At 40.1% G+C, this 25900-nt stretch overlaps 1 protein-coding gene across 1 annotated transcript in view; it reads left to right on the forward strand.

Annotated features, from left to right (window-relative positions):
• The window catches only part of ttc6 (tetratricopeptide repeat domain 6), a 183228-nt gene that overhangs the window by 108416 nt on the left and 48912 nt on the right, over positions 1-25900 (forward strand). The window contains exons 18-24 of the mRNA XM_048600425.1: positions 3436-3586; positions 8178-8260; positions 11611-11687; positions 13497-13645; positions 17740-17880; positions 17964-18113; positions 20080-20220. Of these exons, the coding sequence (XP_048456382.1) occupies positions 3436-3586; positions 8178-8260; positions 11611-11687; positions 13497-13645; positions 17740-17880; positions 17964-18113; positions 20080-20220 (892 nt within the window). The remainder of the gene's footprint in view (positions 1-3435; positions 3587-8177; positions 8261-11610; positions 11688-13496; positions 13646-17739; positions 17881-17963; positions 18114-20079; positions 20221-25900) is intronic.

Here is a 25900-nt window from a genome sequence, read left to right on the forward strand (position 1 = left end):
ATCTTCATGTGATACCTCATCTTATCACTCTCCTGCCTTTTCCACATCTTAATGGATCTTATCTTCGCCATTCAGCCAAACTGAGTCCCTGGCACTCAGGACTTCCCCAATCCCTTTGATACAGGTACCTTGCTTCACGCTCAGGCACCTATCAATCCTACCATCTTCACACGCATCTCTCACTGTATCCACATTCTTCCAGGTATTCCACTATGAAAGCACACCACCAGGCACAATGCAGCACAATCACAGACTTTGGATGATCCTCTCCACAGATGCTGCTTGACATGCTGAATATTTTCAGCAAAATTGTTTTTATCTCCGAGTTCAAGCATCTGCATCATTTTGCTTTTGCACTGACTTCTTTCCTTTCTATTGCAGGATAAGGGGTGCATAATAGATTGGAGCAGAGCAGCATTGGCCGGGGAGAAGGACATCTGCATGTCTTTCATGTCACCTTCAATGGGGCAGGTGATTTTCCTTATCCTGAGGCTGGCTTTACAGAGCCCATATCTTCTAGAATTACTAAGAACAATGATAACTGTGGCAGCTCCTGCCTTGTGCCACTTTGCAGTTCCCAGTTCTTTCAGGCATGACGAGTGAGCTGCACCTAGTGATACTATGGACCTCTTGTTCTCCATCCCTTTTCCCTTATTTCATAAAAGCTTCTTCTTTCTTGACTTTCTGATTACAGACACCCAGGGATCCTCCCCAGCCAGATTAGATCTGGGAGAGGAGAGAAGGAGAGAAAGAGTAAAACAACAGTGATAACAAGCCCTTGGCATTTTATCTGTCCTTTTCATCCATCAGCTCACATATCATCACTGTATGTGTATTATATAATGTTGATTAGCACAACATTGCATGCATGGATGTGACCAGGCTAGGGATAAAGAATGCTTGGCTTGCCAGTTCACCAAAGGGCAAGGTCACAGTTGTGCTAAAGGAGTTTCAGATGATGATCTCAAAGCCATGATATGCAGGAGAAAGCTGAAGGAAATGCATACACTGATACCAGATATATTGGCTGGCATTCCAATCTGCTCCTGTCATGGTCAAGAAGCTTGTATCCATCTGTACTGTCTGGCTTCAATTTTGCAGAGGATGCTGTGCAAAACTTACCCTCTCAGCAGCTTCTACTCCATCTCCCTGTTGTAATGCCAAACCAGAGTGTGATAAAATGATTGAAAAGTCCGCGTTTTTGAAACTGAAACCAAAAAGCTCCAGATTTCTGGGAAGGGGAGTTTCATGGCTATGGCCTCAGACTTCTGAAATTCCGAGAAATTAGCCCCTGACTCAGGTTGCTAGGGAAACAGAGGCTGACTACCAAAAAGAAGCACCAGGTTGTCAGATGAGATTTCAACTTGTGGTCAGGATAGACAGAGAATTTCTTCAGCATTTTCAGCAACTAGTCAGAACAGACACGGGGTGGGAAGAGATGTGTGAGCTATCCAAGCATATGGAGGAGGTAGGTGTTATTTTACCAGAGCCAGCCATTCTGTGGACAGTGATGTAATTGAGTAGTTGGATGAAAATGTCTCTGGGGAAATTATGCCATCAGAACTATCGTGAACTGAATGAAGGAGGTTGTGCTGAATTGTGTCTTTTCTTTATTGATAATTGTATCTGCGGAACTAGGATAAATAATGCTGTGTTTAAAGGTGATTTAATAATCAAATGGGGGAATGAAGTTATGCCTATACTTGAAGAAGCCAGAGGTTGCAAAGGACCTTAGGGACTGTTTGTGCTGCCAAACGGATTGGGGATATGACTAGTAACGATGAGAAACTTACCTGTGTTAAAATTAGCAATTTAAATATTCGTTAGTGATTCTGCTGACTTATAACTTGCAATTGTCTATGCTACTATTCTTCTTACCAAAGTGCACAACCTCACTTTCACACATTGTATTCCATATGTCATTTTTTAACGTGTTCTCCTAGCCTGTCCAAGTCCTTTTGCAGCCTCCTTACTTCCTCAACACCACCTGTCCCTCCACCTATCTTTGTGTCATCTGCAAACCTAGCAACAATGCCCTCAGTTCCTTTGTCCTGATAATTAATGTATAATGTGAATAGTTGTGGCCCCAACACTGACCCCAGCGGAATTCTGCTGTCACCGGCTGCCATCCTGAAAAAGACCCCTTTATGCCCACTTTCTGCTTTCTGCCAGTCAGCTAATCCTCTATCCATGTCAGTACCTTGCCCCTAACACCATAGGCTCTTATCTAGTAGCCTCCTGTGCGGCACATTGTCAAAGGCCTTCGAAAATCCAAATAGATCATGTTCACTGGCTCTTCTTTGTCTACCTCATTTGTTACCTCCTCAAAGAATTCTAACAGATTTGTCAGGCATGACCTCCCCTTAGCGAAGCCATTCTGATCAGCCCTATTTTACCATGGAAATTGCAGATCACCAAATAATCTGCAATCTCATCCATAATAATGGACTGTAAAATTTTACCAACAACCGATGTCAGGCTAACTGGCCAACAGATTTTTGCCTTGCCTCCCTCCCTTCTTAAACAGGGGTGTTTCGTTAATCATTTTCCAGTCCTCTGGGACCCTCCCTGACTCCAGTCATTCCTGAAAGGTCACCACCAATACCTCCACAATTTGCTCAGCTTTCTCCTTCAGAACTCTGGGTGTAGTCCATCTGGTCTGGATGATTTATCCACCTTCCAACTTTTCAGCTTCTCCATTACCTTCTCCTTAGTGATGACCACCACACTCACCACTGCCCCCTGACTCTTGAATTTCTGGTATGCTACTGGTGTTTTCCATCGTGAAGACTGATGCAAAGTATCTATTCAGTTCCTTTAACATTTCTTTGTTTCCCTGCCATTTCTTTGTTCCTCATTACTACTTCTCCAGCCTCATTTTCCCTGCGAGGTTCCCCTTCCAAAAAACCTATTAACTGTGCAGGATTTAAACAGGAACAATTTTAATTAGTTATACATCACATATCATTTTAGAAATGCTGCATCCTTTATCTGATATTCTTCTCAACTTGTTCCAGTAAATATTGTTTCTGTTGAGTACTAAAATCAGACAAATGAGTACTGCTTATGAAGCTGGAATATACTTCTGATGTTAGTTTTGATATTCTTCACTGGTTAAAAGCAGAAATTATTTTGGTCAGGACCAGCATGCTAATGATTGGTAACACATACATGTTAGTGAACTATGGAGTTCAAAATGTTTAATGTTTTGAAGATAAATCAGAACACATACATTACTTGTAGAGTATTGATTAATAGAAGACCAAGCAGAGTAAAGGGGAGTAAATTCAGATGCGCATCTGAATAGTTCACTGACAAATGAAAATGTGGTTTTCAGATTGGTCAGAATGTTAACATATATAATGTCTTATATCCTATTATTATTGGATCAGAGCCTTTTCTGTATGGCTAAACTAGTTTCTGTTTTATTTCCAGATCTATTTGCCTAGCTCATATAAATCTTGGGCTTATTTACCTTCTAAAATTGGACTACTATTATGAAGCACTCCGTAAATTTACACATGCCTTAAAAGTTGAACCAACTTCAACAAGAGCGTATGTGTGTCGGGCAAAGGCATATCAGAAGGTATGCAATATATTTGAAATAAAATTGTAAAACTGATTTTTGAAGTTCAGTTCAGTATGTTTTTACATTGATTAAAGTCCTAATTTTAATTCCTGTCAAGAATTAGCCGATCTTGTGGACAATTTGTTAGTTATTCATTTACGGGATGTGGGCATTGCTGGCTGGGCCAGCATTTGTTGTCCATTTCCTAGTTGCCTTCAAGGTGATGGTGAGCTGGCTTTTTGAATCAAAGCTGTCTGTTTGGTGTGGGTAAACCCACGATACATTTTGGGAGGGGGTTCCAGGATTTTGACTCTGGCACTAAAGAAACGGTTATATGTTTCTGAGTCAGGGTGGTAACTGGCTTAGAGAGGAAATAGTAGGAGATGGTGTCCCCTGTATCTGCTGCCTTTGTCCTTCGAGATTGTTGTGTGAAGGCATATACAATAAGGGTGTTTAAGGGACTTTTAGATAAGCACATGAATATGCAAGGAATGGAGGGATAAAGACCAAGGGCAGGCAGAAAGGATCAATCTAATTGGGCATCATGTTTGGCTTAACATTGTGGTTGAAGTGCCCATTCCACTGCTGTACTGTTCTATGTTCTGTGTTGTGATTGTAGGACAGGTAGGTTCTGTCTGAGGAGCCTTGGTGAATTTCTGCAGTGTGTCTTAAGGATGGTACATAGTACTGCTTCTGTGCATTGACAGTGGAGGGAGGGAAGTCTGAAGCTGCGGCTCAAGTCAAGTCGGCTGCTTTGACATGGTTAGTTTCAAGCTTCGTGAATATTATTGGAGACACACTCATCCAGCCAAGTGGGAAGCATTCTATTACACTCCTGTCTTGTGCTTTGTAGATAGTGGATGGGCTTTGGGGACTCAGGAGGTGACTTACTTGCCACAGTATTCCTCGCCTCTGACCTGCTGTTATAGCTGTTGTATTTATGTGGATAATCCTGCTCAGATTCTAGTCAATAGTAACCCCCAGGATACAATGCAGGATTCAGCAGTGGTATTGCTATTAGATGTCAAGTGGCAATGATTACATTCTGTCACATAGTCATTGCAATGTACTTGTGTAGCGTGAAATTGACTTGCCAATTGTCAAGTGGATATAGGCACCTGGATATTGTCTTGCCACCTGTGGGTATGGACTGTTTTAGTATCTGAGGAGTTGTGAATGGTGCTTAACATTATGCAATCATCAGTGAATGTGCCCACCTCTGACCTTTATATTCTGTGAAAAATGCTGTTTTCACAAATGCAGGACAAGATGAACAGTTTTAACAAAATATGTCTTTTTTTCACTATTGTTCTCATTATCTAATGATACAAGACGGGTTAGGAACCTTGGTGACTCCTGGAATCATACCCCATTTTAATATGATACAGTCCTACTTAGGCCCCCTTTTCTTTACTTCTGTCCCTATCCTGCCATTATTTCCTTTGGCTCTGAAAGACTAATTCTTCTGTTATGGTCTCTCTTGTCTTCCAACCTGCCATAGACCTTACTTTCTGTCCTTGTCCCATCTACCCTTGCTTGAAACCTATTGTAAACCTAACTTGCCAGTTCTGCTGAAAGATCACATAGGGGACAGACTTTCCCATGACCAGATATTGTTTTTCCAGCATTGATGGGAGTTGTGAACATGGAATAACTCTGAACGAATTGCCCAGGAAATTACAGATTCTGTTGGACAGTTCCTCTCTACCTGGACCCCTCTGAAAGTCTCCATAAAAACTAAAGACTTTGGATGGCTCCAATGAAATTAAGTAAAATGGTTACTCTGGAAAAATTAGTCACAGTGCAATTCCTGAGTAACTATTCAGCTGACCCCATAGTAACTTACTGTCATCACCCAAACCCCTTACATCCCAGACCGTGACCTGACAACCCCCAACAATCTGCCCAGCAACCAATACCAGCCCGTCTCCCCAAGGCCCAACCTCCACCTCCCCAGGACCTGACCACTACCTGCACCCCACCCTCACCCCCCCAACAAACTGACACCACCACCGTCTGCCCCCTTCTGGGGCCTGACACCACCTGCTGTTACCTTCTGGGACCTGACATCCTGATCTATAGCTAAAACCTGCCTCCATTGGACTGACTTCCGCCAGACGTGAGTATGTGGGACCCCTACCGGAACCAACATGACCCCCTATCCGCAACTCCCCCACCACTGCTGGACCAGACCTGGCCCCCCAAACACTTGCTCCCACTCCGTCAGCTCTGACTCCCAGTATTCCCTCTTCTCCTGCTGCCGGATCTGACCATCCATTCCCCTCGGACTGACCGTCTGACCCACTCTAGAATATAGCAGCTGACTACTGTGAGAAAGGAATGTGGGTTGCGTTCCTCTGACAGTTCTGAGCTATGTAAGATCTCCCAGAATGGAACTTTAACTCCGCATTTCTGAAGGAGTTCCAAGTAGAATCTCCTCTGAGAAATGAGGAGCTCCCTTGTTTTGTAAAACAGAAGTGCCAACATAGTAATCTGCGTGAGATTGCTGCTTCCCGGAAAATGGTTAATTCTGTTTCTCTCTCAGTACTGACGCTGTCTAACCTGCTAAGGTTTTATTCTCAGCATTTTCTACTTTTGTTTCAGATTTCCAGCATCTGCCGTTTTCTGGTTTTTGATTAACTTGCTAGTAACTGGTTTGCTCCCAGCAGTTTCCTTGAATGGGTGGTAAAGCTGTTCAAATTATTTATCTGGATGGCTATTGTTGACTTTACACAATTCTGTTTTCCTTCAAACATCATTTTGGGTTTAGCGCTTATTCATATGATGAAAATGCATGTAAGCAAATTGTGTCCAGAATGTTCCTGGAATTGTACAAAAAGCAGGGCGCCTCAAAAATTATCACATCTTTCCTCAACCGATACATCTCCCACATTTCGGTCCTCACCCTCTCTCTTCTCCCACAACAGTGATAAGGTTCCCTTGGTCCTCACTTTTCAACCCACCAGCATCCACATCTAAAGATCATAAGCTGTCATTTCTTCCACCACCAGACACACCCTTCCCTGGTCAGCCTTCTGCAGGGACTGTTCCCTCTGGCACGTCCTGTTCTACTCCTCCTCTACTCCGAACACCTTCCTAGACCCCCACGGCACCTTCCCATGCATTTGCAGAAGGTGTAACATCTGCCATTTTGCTTCCTTCCTCCTCACTATCCAAGGCCCCAGATACACCTTCGAGGTGAAACGGTGATTTACCTGCACTTTACTCAAACTAGTCTACTGTATTCACTGCTCACAATGTGGTCTCCTCTACATTGAGGGTACGAACGCAGACTGGGTGACTGCCTTGCAGAACACCTACATTTTGTCCGCAAAAATTACCCCAGGCTTCCAGTTACCTGCCACTACAACACACCAACGTATTCCCTGGCCAACATCTCTGTCTCAAGCTTGCTGTAGTGCTCCACTGAGGCTCAGCACAATCTGGAAGAGCAGCACCTTATTTTCCACTTGGGGACTCTGCAGCCTTCAGGACTCAATATTGAGTTCAATATTGTTAATGTCTGAACACCCTCTTCTGTGCCCTTTACCTATCTCCATACACCATGACCTGTAATCACATGGCCTGCTTTCAGCACAGCCAACCCATTTATGGTCCTCATAAGTAGCTCTTCTATCTTCTTGTCTTACCATTATCCATCCCCTTGTTTGCCTAACTGTCTCTCTCTCTCTCTTGCTTTCTCTCTCTTCTCTCTGGCCTAGACTTCACTTATTGCTTACCCCTTTATACCCCCCCTCCCCAGCTTCTGCATGTATACTACCTTTCTCTAGCTACCATCAGTTCAGAAGAAGTATTACCAGGCCTGAAATGTTAACTCTGCTTTCTCTCCACAGATGCTGTCAGACCTGCTGAGTTTCTCCTGTAATCTCTGTTTTTGTTTCAGATTTCCAGCATCCAGAGATCTTTGTTTTAAAACATAGTTGATTCTTTTTCATTGCACTGAAAGTATTCGTTGATATGTTTAAGTGTAATAAACTAGTGCAGTTTTTTTAAATACATTTGAAACTTGGTTTATCGCAAAAAAAACCTTAAGATTTACAAAGATGTCTATTTTGCTCCCTGTACATATCCTGATGTTATGGCCTCAAACTATATTGATTCATTTACTCATTGCTTTAGTGTTCAGTGTGTTGTCAATTTCTTAGTGAATGTAATATTTTTTGCGATAAAAATCAGTGTTAAATTGTGCCTACTAGCATCAGTACATGTTAAAAAAAAAAGATTGCAATATGAGTGTGTCTAGTTGAACAGTGCAATCAGTGGAAACTCACATTGTCTGAGTGGAAGCATGGCCAGTTTTGTGGGTGAGGTCTGATCCATACAAATTGAATCTTAAACCAGTGTAAAGCATTGTGGCAAAACCCTAAATTAAGTGGTCTTGTTTGTAACTCATATCTTTAAAATTGCTTGATCTTCTGAGCTGATTCACCTGATTGCACTGCATTCTGAGAATAAATCTAATGGAAAGAAGCAGAAACACAAGGCTAAACTTGAAAGTCTGGGAAGGGAAAGTTGCAAAGAAGAAGAAGCAAAAAAGGAATTAATGATGATTAGTGGTATGTTTCATGATTGCATTTGTTTGTGGCAGATCCATAATGTGGCAAAGGCATTGAAAGATATAACATGCGCTATTCACCTCCAGCCTCAAACACATTACTTCTACCTGTTAAGGTAGGATGAAGGACATTTTTTTTTTGTAACAATGTCTTCATAGTGCTATGAAGAAGATCAGTAACTTAATCAGATCTTTATAGATGTGGCTGTATACTAACTTTTCAAAGCAAGAATTTTATTCACGTTGACCCCATGATCTCACATTCAGATTTGCATTTAGTACTGGCCACGTCTACTTCCACTCGCTCAGTGTGGGTTTACCCCATGTTGGGATGGGAAAAACCAGCCCTATGGATGGAATCTGAGAGGGAATTGAGTTACATGAGCTATGGTGAAATCTGTGGCAGAATTGAATGAGAAGTCCATCAAGACTCATCTCAATGTTGGGAGCGTCTTGCTCCATCTTTTATACGTATGGTGAGTGACGGGTGGAGATTCTTACTAAGAAACTCACATGGAAATCAGAGTGGGTGCCTGGTGAATTTAGCTTACCACTTACTCTGACAGATCTCCATGTTGTGTACATGTCAAACTGTATCTGAGGGCACAATCAAAGGGTACAATCCACATACACTCAAAACCAACTCCTCACAACTATCATGGCATGTCTCTGATATACTGGCAGGACACTTTGAAAGCACAGATTTGCATTGCAGCGTGCACCAGCAAGTACCATTGAAAAACTTCTGCAGGGACACTGTGTGCCAGGACAGGCACCCAGCTCACAGATTGAACCAAGCTGCATCTCAGGATTGTCCACTTGCTTTCTCCGTGCTCATCCACCTAGCACCTACCTGCTTTCTCACAGTATCAGTGCCTCGTCACTTAGTGCAGTCACACAACTAGGTAGTTTGCCTTGTTGGTCAGCATTCCTCAGTCAAGGGGGTATATATCATGCGTAAGGCAGTGTGTTACATCAATCCCACACCTACACCTCGAGCTAGGGATTTACATGGCAAACACACTGCATATGCAGCAAGCAAGGAGCCTTTTCTCAAAGACTTAGGGCGGTAGACTTCGCCAGTGAGTCAAGGATAGTCTCTCAAACCAGTCCAGGGGATTGGCCATGTCAGGCATCCACTCAGGATGTTGTTGGTCAAGGGATTGGGCTAACGCAGTCGGGAAATGCACAGCCATCAGTCAGGGCTGTGGACACTTCTTGCCCAGGCCTATCTGGTTAGGTAACCGAAGGGAATAGGCCATAATCAGTCCTTAGGGACCATCTCCAGAACTAAGGGGAAAGAAGGATGGTGGGGTGATGAGGGTGACAGCGTTAGAGTGAGGCTAAAGTAGCAGAGAGAAGAGCACGTTGCTTATCCTGGGTGCAGTGGAGAAGGTTATTGACCATCTAACGGTATGGCTGGCCACTCCTCCAAACAATGGAACACACAGACTGGGTGGTGGTGTCGCACGAGGCTGCCCAAGGTCTGGTGGTCATGGCCTCCTTTCCCAGTTCTCCAGGAAGAGGATTCCTCTCCTTTGCACCACCCCCTTGACCAGCACCTCTAGGTCTCTGTTGGAGAATCATGGTGCCATCTTTCCCTTTTCTAACAGGTTCAGATTCTGTTCATCAATGAACAGTGCTGCCTCAGAATGCTGGTGCTTATAGGTACACAATGGTCTCTTAAGGATGCAACATATGCTGGTTTTTTTGGCGGCTATCTACTGAGTGGTGAGTTGTTCTGGGAATGGTGCATGATAAAATTTGGCCACAATCAGATAGTAAATGAGATGAGTTTGGTAAGGTACTGAGAAATCCTGCTAGCCGTCATGGCAGAAATCTCTCCAAAAAACTTGACATAGTGCAGAGTTAGGCAAAAATCATAAGATGCAGCTCAATGTCTCTGTTGTAACATTTTACTGCAATGTATCACCTCGTATACCAGTAGCACGTATCACCCAGTTAAGATGTCATAATCACTTTGGGTTTTAATTGAGTTTAAGCCACCATGATAATCAGACATGTACGGTTGCTATAAATTAATTGGTTGTTTATTTAATTTTTTAACAAGCTGTTTCTGCAGTTTGCTTTGTAGCCACATGATGGAGACTGTAGCAACAAATTATTTTCATTGTTTGCAATGTGAATAAAACAATCTGATGTTTCATCTGCTTTGCTCAACAGAGAGCAAACGCGTCGGAGGTTGTTTAAGTTTCAGGAATAATGATGTGCTCAAAACGCAGTACTGCAGAGATCTTTAATCAGTACAGACTGTTGGGTTGGTAAACATGAAGCTTCTGCATGAACGATGCTCTCTGGCTAATTGTATAATATCACAGCAGCAATCACCAACTTTAATTTTATAAAGCTTTTAACGTAATAAAACACCCTAAGATGCTTCATATAGGTCAAAACATTGCATGTTTTCAAGAAGGAGATAGATTTATTTCTTACAGCTAAAGGGATTAAAGAGTATGGGGAGAAAGTGGGAATAGGGTACTTAGTTGGATGATCAGCTTTGATCATACTGAATGGCAGAGCAGGCTCAGTAGCCCAAATGGCCTACTCCTGTTCCTATATTCTATGCTTCTGTTAAAAAGTAAAATATAACACCGTACCATATGAGGTGATAATAAGTCAAATAGCAAGAGATAGATTTTGGGGATAATCTTAAAAAAGGAAAGAGAGATAGAGAGTTTTAGTAGAGAAATTAGGGTTTGGGCAGCTGCTGGCAATGCCATTAATGATGGAGCAACTAAATTAAGGATTGCTCAAGAGGCTGGAATTATAAGCGCATGTATGTTTGCCACAGAACTGTTACTGAGGTAGGGATAAGCGAAGCAATGGAGGTGTTTTGAACCCAAAGATGAGGTTTTAAAATCAAGTCTTTGACTTAACTGAATATTGCATGTCAGTGAGCATGGGGTGATGGCTGAATGATATTTGGATGGCCGGCCAGAAATGCACTGGAATAGTCAAATTTAAAAGTAACAAAAACACGAATGATAGCTTCAGCAACAAGTGAGCTGAAGGTACAAGCACAACTAGATGATGTTACTTTGGACATGTTACTGTGTAACTATTGTTACTGATGTTACTGCACAAGTCAGATCCCAGAATGAAATCTGGTTTGATAGATTTCTTTTGTTTCATGAAGCAATGTTAATCCATTCAAAATAAAACTTGTTCTTTGCAGTCCTAGCCTGTACCACAAAGTAAAAATGATAAATTAGAAACTTTTAAGTATCAGATCTATGTTGCTAAAAATAATAATTCTATTTATGGGATTGTGTATTTTGTGCATCTGTGTATCATTGGTGATTTGTGTGAGAAAACAACAATATTGCAGACTGTCTTCTAAATAGAAGAAATTATTTATTTACAAGTATTACATGAGTGTACACGTATTGAATTAAATTCTGTTTCATAACCTAGTATCTTTTTCTTAATTCATTTTTCATTAAAGAGGACAATATCTGTATCAAATGAAAAACTTTGAACTTGCCAGTTTTTGTATCCAGTATTATGCTGAGATCAATCAAGGTAATGTTTTCATGCTAAAATCAAATTCTTAAAATGTGCTTTAAGATAATTATAGAAAAAATGGTAAAGGCAGGTATAATTAGTTTTGAATTGATTGTGTACAAATTAAATTATTTTGGTGGGGAGCCATCTGATATATTTGAATCGTTCAATTGTCTATTGTTATTTATTAACACATCTATATACTTAGAAGTTTGAGATATGAAAACCATTATATAATTGGTATTTATAGTTTGTATTGTAATTGAACAGACATTTTAAAATTCAAAAAGCATTTTTTAAAAGTTACAATCCCTTCATTAGTCAGGACATTTTTAGAGGTCACACATTTTGGAGGCACAATTGTAATTTCAAGAATTATAGAAACATTCTTAAGGAATCATTCAATCTCTTACTAACAGCATGCATTTGCCTATCATCTTACCAATAAAATAGATTGTACTAATTGTGTTAACAGCATAAAAAGTATTGATCGAATAAAACAACTTAACAACTGGAGGGAATGGAGTTGAGAACGCAGTGCCTTAAAATTGCTGAGTTTGGGAGCAGGTGATCCATGTGGTACCATCTGATTCACAAACTAGGGAATACAGTCCTGTCCCTGATGGGGCATTTGGAAATGAATGTTGATTTGTTTCATTGTTTCCTGACTTAATTTTGTCTGGACAGAGATGTTAGTGATTTACATATATTGTGCATCCAGTGATTGCTTTAAAATGTAATAAATAATCTAATACCATGAAAAATATACAAATCATAAATTTCTATGTGTAGAATTAGTGGGCTTAATTTAAGCCTAATTTGCTAGGAGAGAAATCCTTTGGAATTAAATGAGGAATTGGCTGTTACTGTCTGTTGACTTTTAGAGTGTTAATGCAACATTGCATCCAGTCCTGTGGGATGGATCATGTTAAAATTGCACTGGATGAATCATGTTTAGAGAAAATTTGCATATTAAAACAAATTAATGCTCACCAGACATTTCCAAAAATTAAGAGATCAGAAAATACACGGACAGTGAGGCAGCACCTATTTTCACTGATAAATCTTCTCATCTGCTGCCTGACCTGCCAGGCATTTCCACCAATCCTGATCATATTTCAGGTTTCCAGCATCAAAAGTATTTTGTTCCTGTATTTCAGATTCTCCGAAGATGAAATATCATCAATCATAGAATCCCTGCAGTGTAGAAACAGGCCCTTCGGCCCAACAAGTCCACACTGACTCTGAGAGCATCCCACCCAGACCCATCCCCCTATAACCCACCTAATCTACACATCCCTGAACACTACAGGCAATTTAGCATGGCCAATCCACCTGGCCTGCACATCTTTGGACTGTGGGAGGAAACCCACGCAGACATGGGGAGAATTTGCAAACTCCACACAGACAGTCACCCGAGGGTGGAATCAAACCCAGGTCCCTGGTGCTGTGAGGCAGCAGTGCTAACCACTGAGCCACCGTGCTGCCCCCTTTCAGAAAAATAATCTTCAGATCCAACTGACTCAACTAAGATAAACATTTTTCCTAATCATGCATTCACCCTTTACAAAACTGTAAGCATCTTAATGCTTACATTGCAGGTAAAACAAGGTTTTGCTACTAGCTTCAAAGGCACCATAGATAGTCTAAAGTGACTTTTCTGGATGTCTCTAGAAGTAGCAACACTAAAGCAACAACCACAGCCATTTTTCTTGGACCGTTTATATTATTCAGTTGTACTTGGTATACGACTTTGTAATGGATCACTTTTTCGAGCTTTTATGACCTTTCATAATACATTCTTTTATGTTTTGTTTGCTGGCACAGCTTCTGACTCCTCTCCAATTCAGCAAGCCACTGTACAAATTTTTCTAAAAAATTATGACAAAGCTATAGAGAACTTGAATGCAATGGAAAAAACAGCACCATTGTTAACTTCGGTTGGGAAAAGCCAAATGAAAGCTGGCAAATATGAGGTAATATGTATTTCTGAAACACATTTCTCAAAATGACATATAATCTGGGGAATTTCAATATTGAATAATGCATGTATTCAAGTGCTGGTGAAGGAGTAAAATTTGGGGAACATGTAATATGCCCAGAAACTAGCTCCAGTGTGCACACTTCTGAGTATAACATCAGGTCTGGAGAGATGCGTATTTATAGAATCATAGATCTTCAACAGTGCAGAAATATGCTTTTTTGCCCCTTAAGTCATTGCCAGTTCTCTGCAAGAGGTCTTTAGGCACTGCCTTTCCCTTGTGGTCTTGTAAATTTATTTTCTTCAAGAGCTAATGCAATTCCATTTTGTAAGCTATGACTAAATTTGTCTCCACCACACTCATCAGACTGTACATTTCACAACCTAACCACTTGTTGTGTAAAATTTCCACCTTTGGTTCTTTTGCCAAGCATCTTAAATATGAGATGTTGACTTCTCAACCTTCTACCAATGGGAACAATTTATGGCCAACTACTTTATCTAAACTCCTTCTCATAATTGTGAGAAACTTTATGAAATCTCCTCTCAGCTTTTCCTTTCGTTAAGGAGACGAACTCTAGCTTCTCCAATCTATAAATGTAAGTGAGGTCCATAATTTTTGTAAAGCTTTTCTGCACCATCTCCAAAGTTCTTCTATCCTTTTTTATGGTGGCTAACATTGGACACAATACACCATCTTAGATTGATCCAGTGTTTCATAAATGGCCATCAATACTTATTTGCTTTTGTACTTGTCTTCATAAAGTTTCTTGAACAGAAACAGAAATTATTGGAAAAGCTCAGCAGGTCTGGCAGCATCTGTGGAGAGAAAGCAGAGATAACATTTCAGGTCCAGTGACCATTCCTGAGAACTGGAGAAGAGTCACTGGACATGAAACATTAACTTTGATTTTTCTCCACAGATTCTGCCAGACCTGCAAGAAGACAGCTCATCATTACTTTCTCAGGGGCAGTTTGGGTGATGAGCAATAAATGCCAGCCTAATCAGCAATACCTTGATCCCATGAAAAAATAAATGAAAAGAATGACCACATTACCATGCAAACATCTTCCCTCTCATCCAACAATCACAGTTTCAGTCTGATTCTTTTTAATAGGGGCAAAGTGAATAATCCGTTAATCCCCTGTACCTACATACAGTGAAATACAACTAATGTCATCCTAACTATAATCTGAAACAAGATAACATTTTACCTAACCTACAACATATACAGTTGAAATACAAGCACTACATTGAGCAGCATAGTTGAAGAAATCCATGACTAATGAATTCATCACCAGATGCCTTGGAAAGGCAGCCAACATCATCAAAGACCTCTCCCACCCTGGCTATAATCTCTTCCAACCTCTTCTGTCAGGCAGAAGATACAAAAGCTTAAACGCATACCAACAGGTTCAAGAACAGCTTCTTCCCCGCTATTATACTACTGGATGGACCTCTTGAATTTCAGGTCTAATATTAATCTTGCTTCTGAAACATCTTCTTTGCAGCTGTAACTTTATATGCCTTGATCTGTTCAATCACGCTATGATCTTTGCATGGTATGATCTGCCTGTACTGCACACAAAACAAAACTTTTCACTGTACCTAGGTACATGTTACAACAATAAATCAAATCAAATTAAAATTCCTTGTCACCAATGTAACTTGATTCATCATTATCTTCATCCGCCTCTTCATAATTTTCTTTGTCTTGTGTCACTTTGAGGATCTTACTTTTTTACTTTGGGCAGTTCACCACATAATGGTGCTATGATCACAACTCAAGCACATAGTGACAGTTAGGTTAGTGACTGTTCCTTGGGTGTTCCTGGTGTTCACCCATTATTATTCTTCCAATTTTGTCTCATTCTATCAGCCTCTAATCATTCTGTTGTGTTGATGCTGTTATGGCTGTATCCAAATTATTTTGAAATCTGCTAATCAGTGACTGTTTTCTTTGTGTCTCATTAGTTCCATGAAGGAAGAAAGAAATAACTGTAGGCATAAGATTTTCTTTTCAAGGCATGAGACATCTATTCCAACTGACCCCCTAATCTGAAAACTGAGAACAAGTTAAAAGCTGTCCATGTGCCGCAATGCCTTAGAAAAATCCAGTAACTTAAACATTAACACTGATCCAAGAATTGCCAAATTTAAATTTATCAATCCGTTAAAGTTCATGACAACTTTTTTGACGTAATGACCATCTGTTTCTGAAAGATATCAAATTCTGATCACGTCTGAAAAGCATTTAACAGATCATCCTTTAAGTAGAGTTCATTCAAGAGTTTTAACAAATCCTGCAAGAAGTCAAATTTGAAGATAGTACTTTGGAAGTGAACGCCCATTTATTGGATGGTCTGATCTGCCATGTATATGTTCTAGCTACAATCTCAGCCCTGATGCACATATTGATCAGTTTCATGAGAGTAAGTTTCTCCTCTTTCATTAGTCACAGTCTCACAGCAGGATCTCCTATGCCTAATGCAGTCCTGTCATTGTTAGGTCATTTAGTTCTGTAAATCCATAGGATTCTGTTAGCTGTGTCAATGCAGACACATGTTGATCAATGAATTCCTTTTCATTTTGGTACCTAATATTGGACACATACCATTCATAAGTTACATTAGTTTGGGGTGTAAAGCATGCCTTCGAATTTCAAGATTCCCCTTTTCTCGTTCTTCAGAGAAATCTAGGTTGGAATATACTTTATAACAGTCTCTTCCAATTGCTCTGGCTTGTTAATTAAATCTGTCACAATTTCATAATTTTGAGTGAAAAAACTGCCAGTTCATTTTCATATAATTCTTCAATTGGCACCAGGAAAATAAACTTTGGATCCATTGTATCTTACCTATTCTTTAAGCACTGGCCTACTTTTTTGTCCTTTTTCTGTGACTTACTGTGACTTTTAGTGGCTTTCAGCAGCTCTGAACATTCAGTCTCAGCTCCTATGTCTGACATGATGTGACGGGCTCACAGGACACAAGTCTGGCTTGTACTGTGTCTTTAATTGAATTGGCCATAGGATGGAAGCCTGTAGTGAGTATCACATGTTAGAAGTCACAGAACTGTGGTAAGCCATGACACACGTTGGTACAGTATTGCAATTTTTATCTCAAACTCAGCTGTGTACTGTGTACTAAATATCCAACCGTTTAACCCTTCCTGACCACACTGAGACTCTTCTTAAACCCAAAGACTGCAGTGGTCTAACATGGCAGGACACCTCCAGGGCAATTGGGGTGGGCAATAAATCGTGGCCCAGATAGGTGCTCACTCACAGGCCATAACAAATTAAAAACAAATCCTTACATGTTCTGCTCAATTCACCTTTGTGACCTTTTGAAAATATGTATTTTGTTTTCTTGCCAAATTTGGGCATTTTCACTGACAGTTAATCAGGCTCATATCTACAGGTATGGATTTGTATATTTTATTAAAATGCTTTCTATCAGCAGGAAATCACAGTTAGATGCTTCTGATAATGGGTGACCACTAAGGTTTTTGATAGTTCAGCATCATTAGTATACATAGAGCTTTCTTAGCATAAGTTAATTTGGAGCAAATGCTGCAATGATAAATTTGTGACTTTTGTGGCAGTTTCAAAATCCAAAAGTCAGTCAATCATAAAAAAAAGTAGAATCATTCAAATTACTTTGCACTTCATTTTTTTATCAATGTAGTCGTCAATTTTTTATAACACTGTACACTAAAGGTTAAAGGTCTTCTTGAGCAAAATAGGATGGAAAGGTGAAGCATATTTGTGCATAGCTTGCAAATATAATCAAGTACTAAAACTGAGTATTTGTTATCCTGTCTGCCAGTATGACTCAGTGGTTTGATTTCCCTGTATGTAAAGTTTGCACTGTGAAAATAGTGACCAGTAGTTGTTCAGCAATTACATTAAGTTTCTTGAACCATTTATTTGTTTGTGTTCTGTCTTTCATGTATTTCCCCTTTGTTCTCTTTCAACACCTTTCCACTGAATCCCATTCTCTTCAGTCACAAAATACAAAGGTATTAACATTAAGTTTGTAATCCTAAAGCTTTTATCATATCTCAAAATTCTTTTTACAATGTAGGATGCACTGAACAGCTTTCAGAAAGCTTTGGCTCTTGAACCTGAAGCTTCTGAAATAAGAATTGCAAATACAGTTAATACGAGTGTAGAAATATATTACCATATGGGTCTTTGCTACACTGAACTGAATCAACTCAGAGAGGTGAGAATATTATTCCTTATTGTGATGTATTCATGTTAATTAGGCTCTCTTACTTTAAGTAATTTTTGATTGATATTTTTCAGGCAATGGATTCATTTAATAATGCAATGAAATTGGTCCCAAATTTTGCTAAAGCTTATTATCAGCGAGGATTATGCAGTTTGAAGCTTCATGACTTTAATTGTATCTATGACTTTCACAGAGCACTTACAATCAACCCCCAATTCTTTGAGGTATTGTGGTTACCTATTTATGCATTGATTTGAGGTAATTGTATCCAGATTGATACAAAATAATTAATTAGTTGATACATATTCATCATCACTTTTTAAATGTCATGTTTACAGATATGTCTATTATTTGTAAGTATTGGCTATTTTTTAAGTGTTGAGAAGACTTAGCTAATAATATTTATTAGTTTTGTGGTATTTTTAGTTTGTAAAAAGAAGTGCTAACAAAAAAATTAGCAACCTTTATCACGTAGTTGATTCAAACATACGTCAAAGCCTAGGATTTCTCATAAAAATAGCTCATTGACACATAATTTATCAGTGCCAACTATGAAGAAAAGCCATTCCACTACAATCCTGGCCCAAAGCATTCCATCAGGGTTGAAGTGGCCACTGACAACAGAACATCCCTGCTGTAAATAAATATTTGGGGGGTTTTGGATTTTGATTATATGGTGCTGACATTTTCCTTCTGTTTCTATACCTCACCCACCCTTTGACCCATGTGCGTGTAATGAACTGAGGCAGAATAGCAGAGTTGAAGTCATATTTTCAAGCTCTGCTTTTAAACTGACAAGGGGTTAAATCAGGTCACATAGCTTTTTGGAGAAAGACTTTGTTAAATATTGCATAAATAAAATGCAGGGACTAGTTCAGTTTAGGAAACCTGGTCAGCATGGATGACCCTTGGGGCTGAAGGGTCTGTTTCTGTGCTGTATAACTCTATGACTCTAAGTATTTGTCAGAATTGCCTTTTCAGGTGAGCCTGAAATCTTCAACCTTTCAAGACCAGGCCTTGATCTCCGATTTTCCTCTCAGCCCTTACCTTACCTCTGACCCACCAGACTTTATAATGTTCTTCACAACTGGCAATGTATAGCCTAAGTATACACTGGCACCAATAATGGCCCAAATTTGGAGTATTTACCTCCTCTGATACTGGGTTCATGATGATGAGCCCTGTAATATTCACAACTCCACAAATATTACCATTTGTGAGGGATGCAGAGGATGACTGTTCCTAGCCTTGTTCGTTAACATTTTCTACACCCTAAGGATTCATTTTAAGGTTTGGACAGATGACCTACTGAATGTGCTGCTCTGCTTCCGGTTCTGGTCACATAAACCAAACCTTTTCAGTTAACACTTTTAAGTTTTAACTTCCAAGATTTAAACAAAATTGGTGAGTTGACCAGTGCAAACAAAAAAAAGTATTGAGAAAGCTTTCTTGGATGTCGGTGATGGAGGAGATAAATATGTCATTGGATTCTAATATGAAGTAAATCTATTATCAAGTAAAAAAATTGGTGTCCAGTTTCCTGTTTAACCATCTGCCTTAAGGAAGATTTAATAACAGCTACCTTTAAGAGCAAATATAATATGGAAATGAGCAGAAGGTTACATAGATAAGATTAGATGAAATAGGGTAGGATGATACTTCTGTGTAGTATAAACACCAATCATAGTTGTGCTGAATAATCTCTTTCTATGCTGCAAAATCTGTCTAATCCTATGTCAATATTTTATTTATCTCGGTCTTTTTCCTTCTGGTGCAGATCAGCAAACAGATGGTCACAAATCCTAAAGATCTTATTATGTAGAAACCATTTACAAATCTGAAATATATTTTCTCTTGCTTTGATCATTGACATTCCCTTAGGTTTTCCATGAAATTCTGATTTGGTGAAGATGTTGGCATAAGCCCTATAGCTGGGTTTATTTAATGGTGTACTGCAGGGTGCAATTGCAGTCAGTCGTACTTAGCCATGGAGACATGGAATTCCAAGGCAGTACTGTGAACAGAGACAGGTCTCTACTTGCAGTTCTTCTTCAACGAGCTTGTACAAAGATTTTAAAATATAGCATAACATGTTTATTCTGAAATATTATTTAATTTGTAAACTTTATAATGCTATGGAAGAATTCCAAAGAAATGGTGTCTTTACCAGGGTCGTCTTTGTTTCCATAGGTCTATCTAAGTCGAGCTGTTTATTATGCAATGCAGGGACGCTATCTTAAAGCCATTCTAAGCTGTAATGAAGCATTGAAGATTGAGCCCAGAAGTATAAGAGCTTTTCTATGCAGAGGAGCACTGAAATTCTGCAGTAAGGTAATGTGAAATCATTTTATTGTGCTCATTTTCTACAGTCAGTAACACATTATCTTTGGGAAATAAATGCAGTGGCACTGCTTGTTAAACAAAAGGTGAGGCTGGTACATGATTGAGTTGGGTGACTGGCAAACAAACATTCTGAAGGTGGCCAAAGGGCTGTCAAGAGCTGAGACAGGCTGCTGAAAATGCCTACCTCTGTTCTCTGGGACGCATCCCCACAGCCTTCTCCTACTCTCCATGACAACCCATGCTGCTTCGCCCAATGTGCAGGCAGTGCAGAATCATTGAACTGTATCGTGGCAATGATGGAAAAGATTTAAAAATATAGCTATTCGTAACTTGTTTTAAAAATTGCTATTATTTGAACCTCATAAAAATGTCAATCAACCAGACGTTTAAAGTATCAATAGTAGAATCTACTTGACACCTCTTTTTCTAATATAAATAAGCATTGACCCATTGATGAAAGCAATGCAATATAAAAATTATAAATCAAGTCATGTTTTCCCTTGTGTACAGCTGTTTCAACAAACTAATAGAAGTCTGTACTCTCAGCCAAGCGTGCATAATAAAAACAAAATTTGGTAGAAATCCCAGAACTGGCCCTGTTCAAGGTCTGTGGAATTGCTCTGACCTCACAAAAATCTAGCTCATTAACTCTACTTCTCTCTCCACCTGTTGAATATTTCCAGAATTTTGTGTTTTTATTTAAGAATTGTATAATTAATTTAGATCATCTCTCATACCTTTAAATACCAGAGATTGTACCTGGAGTCCAATCGATTTCTCCTCTTTGGGCAATTCCCTTAACCTAGAAACCAGTCTGGTGGCACTTTGTTGCATTCCTTCAAGGATAAATCTGTTCCTTCTTAGATAAAATCATATCTGCACACAGTACTCTAAATATGGCCTCACCAAAGTCCTGCTGAATTTAATAAAACTTATATGTACTAATGCTTCAACTGCTTTGTACCTAAAGCAAACATAGCCTTTGCTTTCCTAATTGCTTGCTGTAGCTGCATGATAATACTGTGTGATTCATCTACAGGAATACTCAAGTCCCTCTAAATGCAAACATTTTCTCACCACTTATCAGAGAAATGTCCTTATAAGATGCTTGCTCCTCTTTATCAAGTTCTTAGTTCATCCAGTCCTTAAGTTTACTCCTCCTCTTGGAATGTTACCGACCTCTGTTTTTGATCAAGTTCTAACTTGATAATCTCTTATTAGCCATTCTCAGGAGCAGCATGTGACATGAAGATTCTTAGTTTGATTTTTTAACTCTTCTGAGGGTTAGATGTGTCACTCACCTTGTCAGAGTATCCCAGAGTAAAACTCAGTAAAACATGTGAATGACACATACTAATCTGACTTGTCTGTACATTTCAAAATAGAACTCTAATATAACCTGTATGTTCATTTCCAAGTTTTACTTGTCTTTTTTAACCACGTGTTTAAGATCCTTGAACTGTTTCAAGCACTGGCATCCAGGATCTATGTGGTATAATTCTGCTGCTCACAATCCTCGCCACGTCCTACTTGGCATCTTTATTTGTTTATGTTGCCTCCTCCTCATGCTCATACATGGCATTATCCCAATAAGTTTGCATATATTGCATCAAACAAATACTCAGATATAGAGAAGATTAAGCAACAACTCACCAATAATTGTGTTTATTATTTATACCAGATAAAAATTAGCAAAAGGCAGGAAACATATTTAGTGGGCTTTCTTGAATATGATTTAAAAAATGAAAACTTTTGGATCTATTTTCTCATTTTCTTTTAGTTAGTTAAAAATCTCCAAAGAGTTTTAATTGATGTTAAACTAAAATCACACTTGGCAGCTGATTTCGTCATTAGATTTATATAAACAAAATACCTGAGAGATAAAATAAGTATTTACCTAAGCTGCCAGTTAATGTATGTCTGTGTACGTAACAACAGTGTGACATTTCAAATGTAATCAGATGGTTGTGAAGCATTTTATGACATTCAATGGGCATTATACTGCACTACAACTTGTTTGCCTTTCAAGATTACATTCTTGGAGAATCCTGAATGACTTGAACGAACGTACTGGCTCAGGGAGCTGTTGGGTGTGTTCAGTCCACTGGTCGATGATGATCTTTCAGAACTCTTGCAGCTGGTCTGACATCTGACATAATCTGTGCTGAATCATAGCTGAATCTGTGCTACTTGGTTATGACCAAAAATGTATGAGATCAATGAATTTGGCACCTGATGGGTCATGATAATATGTAGATCTATGCATACCGTTAGAGCAGTGATGGGACATCCATCTGCTGGAACAATGTAAAGATCTCAAGGATTCATATTGGCACTTAAGATGTCACTTAAGGCAACTTATCTTGTGTGGATTGCACCAGTTTCGTGCAGTTTCCTCATGTAAGTTGCTAACAGGATGACAGCCTCATGGGCATTAATGTTAACCTTAGCATGTAGTGCATGTTGTCTATTCCTTTAGGCAGCAAAGGTTTCAAGGCAGCGACATCCACCGTGTCCATCTCAGATTCTGAGGTCTCTTCAATGCTTGACAGAGGTTCTGGAACTGTCGGAAAGGCAGTGGAGGAGCTGGGCACATTTTGCTTCTGCACTGTTTGCGAGTTTGCAGCTTTCATATGGTCCACATGCTTGTTCAGGACTGTTGCACCTAGCTGAACTTTATACGTCACTGAACCTGACCTCGTTTCGACCATGCCTCTCACCCATGCAGGGCCATTCCTGCGTTCTTACATCAAATTTCATCCCCTGATATAAACTGTCTCTCTCACTTAGCGGAGTCTTGTGCCCAGCATTGGCATTCCTGATGCCGTTCCACCCTCTGCCCCAGATTTAGAAAGATCAGATTTGACCTGGTGCAGAGTCTTCTCCCCATTAGCAACTCTGCTGGAGCTTTCCCTTAGTTGCATGAGGGGTGGTCCGATAAGCAAATAGGAACCGGGATAGTTGATATCTCGTGAAGCTGTAGGCTGTTTCTTTAAGCCTGCCTTCAAAGTTTGGACTGCTGTTTCTGCCAGACTATTGGATGATGGATGGTATGGAGCTGTCCTTATATGTTGAGCACCATTCAACTTCAGGTAATACTCAAATTCCCTGCTCATAAACGATGTCCCATTATCTGTGACCAACACGTCCGAGAGTCCATGTATTGCAAAAGATGCGTGTGCTTTTTTTTATTGTTGTCCCTGTGTTTGACAAATGAACTCTATGCACATTGAGCCACTTTGAGTGGACACCCACAATGACTAATAACATTGAGCCCATGAAATGACCTGCATCTTCGATGCGTAACCAAGTCCAATGTTTATCCAGCCATTCCCATGAATGTGGGGGAGCTGCTGGCAGTAAGTTTTGTCCATGTTGGCACTCTGGGCACTGCTGCACTGACCGGCTACATCTGCATCCAATCCTGGCTACCAGACGTTATTTCTCACCAACATCTTCAAATTGGAAACCCAAAGATGACCCTGGTGGAGTTCAACCAGTATCTGATGTTGACTTTTGCTCCCCATAATAATATGCTGTCCTCTATTGTGATCTGATCTCACCGGGTTAAAAAAGGTATCAATTCTAGGTGTAACGGCCCTTTGGTTTCTCCCATTACCACCAAAAACAGTTTCAGATTTACCAGGACCGGATCTTTCTGTGTCTAGAGTCCCATATTGTCAGCTGTGACTGGAAGTATGTTCAGAAAATTGATGGTGTATCTGCCAGTAGGAGGGGGCTCAAGGCGTCCGCATTTGCTACTCGGCCTCCCAGACGGTGTTCCAACTTGTAATTATACGCACTTAGTATTAGAGCCCACTGCTGAATTCGGCGTGGAGCTGTGGGCGGCACTGCCGTGTCCTCATTAAGTAGATCTAGCAGGAGTTTGTGGTCACTTATTAGTCCAAATTTACATCTGTTAACGTATTGGTGGGACTTCCTAACTTGAAATATGACCACCAAACCTTCCTTCTCTATCTGGGCATATTTACGCTCTGCATTAGCCAAAGCCCTGGATGCATATGCTATTGGGTGTTCCTCTCCATTGGACCATCTATGAGCTATTACTACCCTGATGTTGTATTGGAAGATATTGCTTTTCAATACCAGATCTTGCTTGGGATCATAGTGTGCCAATGCCTTTGAGAATGATAGCTGTTTTTTCGCCTCCCTGAGAGCTATGGCTTAGCTGCATGACCATTTCCAAGGGTGACTCTTTTTTAACGGGGAGGCGATGGCCTAGTGGTATTATCGCTGGACTATTAATCCAGAGACCCAGATAATGTTCTGGACCCAGGTTCAAATCCCACCAAGGCAGATGGTGGAATTTGAATTCAATAAGATATCTGGAATTAAGAGTCTAATGATGACCATGAATCTGTTCTCAATTGTCAGAAAAACGCATCTGGTTCACTGATGTCCTTTAGGGAAGGAAACTGCCATTCTCACCTGGTCTGGCCTACATGTGACTCCAGACCCACAGCAATGTGGTTGACTCTGAACTGTCCTCTGGGCAATTAAGGATGGGTAATAAATGCTGCCTAGCCAGCGATGCTCACATCCCATTAATGAATAAAGGAATAAAGAAGAGATGATGCAAAGGTGCCAGGATGGAGGCCCTGTTATATATGCATCATCCATAATAATTCACCAACTCAAGAAATGACCTTAGCTCTGGTACAGACATGAGAGCCGGGGCACCTTTGATCACCCCTACTTCATCTTCCAACTGATGTAACCTGGTTTTGTTGACTCTGTAGTCCAAGTAGGTCACTTGGGGTGCCTGGAACATACATTTTTCCTTCTAAGGCGCATGGTCCCCTGGGAAAAAAACATCTAAGGACTATGTCAAAGTTCTCTAAGTGCTCCTTATTGGTCTTCCCTCTTATTAGCACATCATTTCAACAAATAGTGACATGGGGTAGACCTTGTAAAATGCTCTCCATCGTCCGCTGAAAGATTGCACAGGCTGACGATACCTCAAATAAGAACATAAGAACATAAGAGCATAAGAACTAGGAGCAGGAGTAGGCCATCTGGCCCTTCAAGCCTGCCCTGCCATTTAATAAGATCATGGCTGATCCTTCTGAGACTCAGCTCCACTTTCCCGCCCACTCACTATAACCCTTAATTCCTTTACTGTTCAAAAATTTATCTAGCCTTGCCTTAAAAACATTCAGCGAGGTAGCTTCAACCGCTTCACTGGGCAGGGAATTCCACAGATTCACAACCCTTTGGGTGAAGAAGTTCCTCCTGACCTCAGTCCTACATTTGCTTCCCTTTATTTTGAGGTGATGCCCTCTAGTCCTAGTTTCACCTGCTAGCGGATACAACCTCCCTGCCTCCACGTTATCTATTCCCTTCATAATCTTATATGTTTCTATAAGATCTCCCCTCATTCTTCTGAATTCCAATGAGTATAATCCCAGTCTACTCAGTCTCTCCTCATAATCCAACCCTCTCAACTGGCAAATGGCAGTCTCGTATATTGGTACAAACCCTTATGGGTATTAATTGTAACATACTTCTGGGAATGCTCATTTTAACGGCAGTTGCAAGCACACATGGCTCATGTCTACCTTTGTGAAGGACAGCTCCCCTTGCCAGCTTTGCAGTTAAATCCTCTATGCAAGGGATTGAGTATTTATTCAGTGCCGTTTGTTTAAAA

This window comes from Rhincodon typus, chromosome 8 (assembly GCF_021869965.1).
Source record: "Rhincodon typus isolate 14 chromosome 8, sRhiTyp1.1, whole genome shotgun sequence".
NCBI lineage: Eukaryota > Metazoa > Chordata > Chondrichthyes > Orectolobiformes > Rhincodontidae > Rhincodon > Rhincodon typus.